This window comes from Lycium ferocissimum, chromosome 7, assembly GCF_029784015.1.
Source record: "Lycium ferocissimum isolate CSIRO_LF1 chromosome 7, AGI_CSIRO_Lferr_CH_V1, whole genome shotgun sequence".
Taxonomy (NCBI): Eukaryota; Viridiplantae; Streptophyta; class Magnoliopsida; order Solanales; family Solanaceae; genus Lycium; species Lycium ferocissimum.
This window is the reverse complement of record NC_081348.1, coordinates 24,364,681-24,368,948: the sequence shown is the minus strand read 5'-3', so window position 1 is coordinate 24,368,948 and position 4,268 is coordinate 24,364,681. Positions and strand designations below refer to the sequence as shown.

The following is a 4,268-nucleotide window of genomic DNA, read 5'->3' as shown; positions in this document are numbered from 1 at the left end:
ATGAAATAAATGAGTGAATTATAAAACAAGCTCATCCTACTTTTTTAAGCCAATAGACAACAAACAGTCAAATATCTTATCTGGGACCCAAAAAAAGTAATTAGTGAAAGCAATAAAGCAAGCTCCTTAAATAGTTCAAGGGCACTGAATTTTATAATTACTTGTGGACACGCCTTTTAGAAAGTGGAAGCAAAGAGTCATATCAGATTTAACCTGGGATTCCTTCAAATCAGCAAAAGCCAAGGAGAACTAGTGTGTTCATCAATAATAGCTCATCAGAATTTAAAAAGTGCAGAAACCATAGAGATGATTATGCAAAATAAAAAGCTGATAAGAAATAATGACATTTTGCTTCCATTTTGCTTTTCTTCTAACAGTTTCTACACAATAATACATGAAGATTACATTGAACAGTGCAAATTAAGCTACTGTTGATTAAACGGTTCGAACACTCTATGAACTCACCGGGCTTTTTTCCGGGACTTGAAAGGGAAGTTGGATGGCGGTGAAGGGGAAAACTCAAATGGCAAATGGGGTGGCTCAGAGTCACCACAAAGCATCCCAACGATCTCTTTCATCGTGGGGCGCTTGTTAGGCGATCTTTGTAAACATAGTAGTGCAATTGTGATACAAAGTAATGCTTGTTCTCTATCCAGTAACTGAATATTGGGATCAACAAGATCCAAAAGCTTGCCTGAATGAGCAAGCTGCCTAGCCCATGAAACCAGATTAGCCCTCTCAAATTCTGACATAGGAGAAGCTGTAACTTGGAGTGGCCTTCTCCCCGAGACTAAAACCAATAACAGAACACCAAAACTGTACACGTCGCATTTCTCGGATAGTTGTCCTCCACCGCCATATTCTGGAGCGATGTAACATACGGTTCCTCTCATGCTAGGAGTACTACTCACACCTCCACTCTTGGGAATATCTCCACTGGCGAAATCTTGACTATTTCGTCTTCCAATCCGAAATTCGCCACTGAAATTATCAAGCCACCAGTCAATACTACTCCTACTTCCCCTACTTTTCCTCCTTTTTCTTTCGGGCACTAACTCTTCATCCCTTTGCCACCACATTTCTCCTCCCCCTTTGAGATCCCTTTTCTTCTTTTTCTTGGCTAACTCCTCACAAAACTCTTCCTTCCACCATTCTCTTGGCTTCCTATTATTCTTCTTTTCTTTCCTAATTCTCTCCTCATCCAAAGATGCCCACCATTCAAGCTTCTTTCTTTGCTTCTGTTGCCCCCCTCCTTTGGCAATATCTTCGGCTGCACTTGAGGTCGCGATCCAATCCTTCTTAGGCCTCTCTTTTCTGATCTCACTACCAATCCATTCCATCACATAGTCCTTAATCCTCCCGGAATCCGATCCACCATTCACATTTTCCTGTTTCCACCACCAATCTCTGCCTGATTGACTACTTCCCCTCCCAATCCCTTTCAATATTCCACTATCCACACTAACCCCATCCAAGAAACCCTCAGAAACACTAGTCTTTTCCATCCCCTCTGATGGAACTCCCACCTCAGGTGAACAACTCTCTGCCAACTGATCAGCATTTATCACAACCTCCTCTGTCACCACACTCTCATTTCCTTCAAGAATCGACCCGTTTTCCTCCACATTCTCAAAAACTTCTCCTTTTGCCACCTTCTCAACTCCTTCCTCACCTTCAATGAAAGATTCAACAACTTGATCATCTTTAGTCAAAGACTGTGCTAAGCCAAAGTCAGCTATTTTCGCATCGAAATTGTAATCCAACAATATATTAGAAGGCTTGATATCTCCATGTACAATAGGAGGATCACAAGAGTAATGAAGATACTCAACACCCTTTGCAATGGAACTAATAACATCAAATCTCTTTCTCCATTGCATTAACTCAGGACACTTTCGATCTAACAAAGCATCTTGAAGGCTCCCATTATGCATATACTCATATACAAGAACTAATCTTCTCCTACTCCTCCGATGATGACTATGTTCATCAGAGGAGTACCCGAGGATAGGCACTACGTGCTGACAAGACGTAGTGTCTATCCTCGAGGCGTGAGCGAGTTCATTATGGAACTCTCTCTCGCCCTGGAGGGAGCCTGAAGCGTCCATTAGCTTCACGGCTACCTCCTGTCCTGAAGGAAGGACACCTTTGTAAACAGAACCAAATCCACCTTGGCCAAGACGATTAGCAGTATTAAATGAGCTTGTGGCTTTGCGTAGGAGGGAGTAGGAGTACTTGTGGGGTGGTGGAGGTGACTTTAGATCTGTAGGGACTGTTCTGTTACGCGAGAATTTGCGATAAATGATGGCAACAACTATGAAGAATGTTAAGGCAAAGGCAGCAGCTATGAAGGGTGGGATGAGAGGGGAGTGGGTATGGTGATGTGGTGGGGGTGGGGGTGGGAGGTAGGTGGTGGGGAAGATAGGGAGGGGGGTTAGAGGAGGTGGAAATGGGTTTTCTGGAGGCATTTTTGTTGAATAAAGGTGTGATCTTAATAGAGTTAAACATGCATATTTGCAGAGAGAACAGGCAAGAAAACAAGAATGGTTACTGGTGGGAGTGTGGTGTTTAGTGTGAACAGAGTGTGCAGTGAGGGGTAATGTTGGAAGAGTATTAAGGATGAATGTTAGAGATATTTGTGAGGGATGAAACAGGAAAAGTGACTAGTGGGGTTGTGGAATCTAATGTGTGAATCTGTTGAGGAAGAAAGGGGTAATCTTGAAAGTGTTTAGAGATGCATATTTGCATAAAGATTTGTTATAAATGGACGAATGTGCAAGAAGAAGAAGAAGAAGAAACAAGAATGGTGATAGATAAACACTATTGTGATGTTGAAACAGTTAAAGATGCAAATTTGCAGACAGATTTGTCAATGATGAAACAAGAATGGGAAGTCTAGTATGAATACTGTGACTGTGCGTTTGTTGAGGAAGAAAGGGGTGATCTTGGAAGAGTATTAAAGATGCATAGTATTAAATTTGCAGAGAGATTAATTTGTGATGGGGATGAAAGAAAATGGACTAGTGGGGAAGAAGAAGAATGGTAAGGTAAAGAAATTAGAAGGGTGATGATGGAAGAGTAGTTTTGTTAGAGATCCATATAGTTGCAGAGAGATTTGTTATATCAACGAAATTACATAAGAGAAAAGGACATGGAAGGAAGAAACAAGAAATGAGGGACTATTGTGTTTGTTTATGGGAGTGTAGCGTGAATACTGTGTGACTGTGTGCAAGAAAAGGGGTGAATGTTGATGTGGAGAGGGATCTGTAAGGGAAATGGACTAGTGGAAGAAGGAACAAACAAAGAGAAGACTATGCAGTGTAGACTGTAGAGTAATGTGAGCAGTGTGTGACTGTGTGTAGTCTTTATCTCCTCATAGAGCGCTCTGTTATTACTAGAACTAGAATACTATGCTACTACTGGGTAAAACAGAAACCAGATCTGTTTTACTTTTGCTGAGTCAAAATCGAAAGTCACGGGGCCGTGACGTAGCTCGGATGGTTACTCAATCTTTTTTTTTTTATCTCTCTCTTTTCTTTAAATAAAAATAGAACTTTAGATATTTTAGAGAACTACTAGAAGTGCTTGTTTTCTGAAAAATGATTATTTTGGAGAGAAATATAATTAATTCTATTTTTGATATTTCCCATAATAACCTGGAAAAATTAAAATTGGACAACCAAACTGGGATCGATGGAAAAAGTAATAATTACTCGCTTATTCTATTTTATGTGTCATCATTTAATTAGGTACAAAATTGAAAAATCAATTCGATACATTTACTGAACTTTGAATTTCTTTATTTTTTAAACTCTGAAAATTTAGTTTCCTAAATCATGTGAAATATCATTAATTAAAATATATATATATATATATATATATATATATATATATATATATATATATATATATATATATATATATATATATGAATTACGAAACATGTTGAGAGATTCCAACAATAAGTTTTATAAATTCGGAGAAAACAAACATTGGTGTTTCTAAAACATATTGGACTGTTTTTTTTTTTTTTTTTTTTAAAGAAAAGGCAATATATCAAAAATACACCTTACCAAAAATAGATTCGAAATTACGTGAACTCATGGAACTTTCAAGTATAAAATCCACAAAAAGCACTTTAGATTATATATATACACTCCCTCTGTCTCAATTTAGAGGAAAAAGTCACCGCTAAATTGATTAACTAACAACTCTAGACAATATTGACTGTAATTTCCAATTATATGCATGTCCTAAAGTCTTCTTTG

At 38.4% G+C, this 4,268-nt stretch overlaps 1 protein-coding gene across 1 annotated transcript; it reads right to left on the bottom strand.

Moving 5' to 3' along the window:
- Window positions 1-328: 328 nt before the first annotated feature.
- LOC132063956 (receptor-like serine/threonine-protein kinase At2g45590) lies at window positions 329-3,320 on the bottom strand. Its single transcript, XM_059456747.1, has one exon. It carries the CDS (start codon window positions 2,466-2,468, stop codon window positions 462-464), a length of 2,007 nt encoding a protein of 668 aa, XP_059312730.1. The 5' UTR covers window positions 2,469-3,320; the 3' UTR covers window positions 329-461.
- Between the last annotated feature and the right edge of the window lie 948 nt (window positions 3,321-4,268).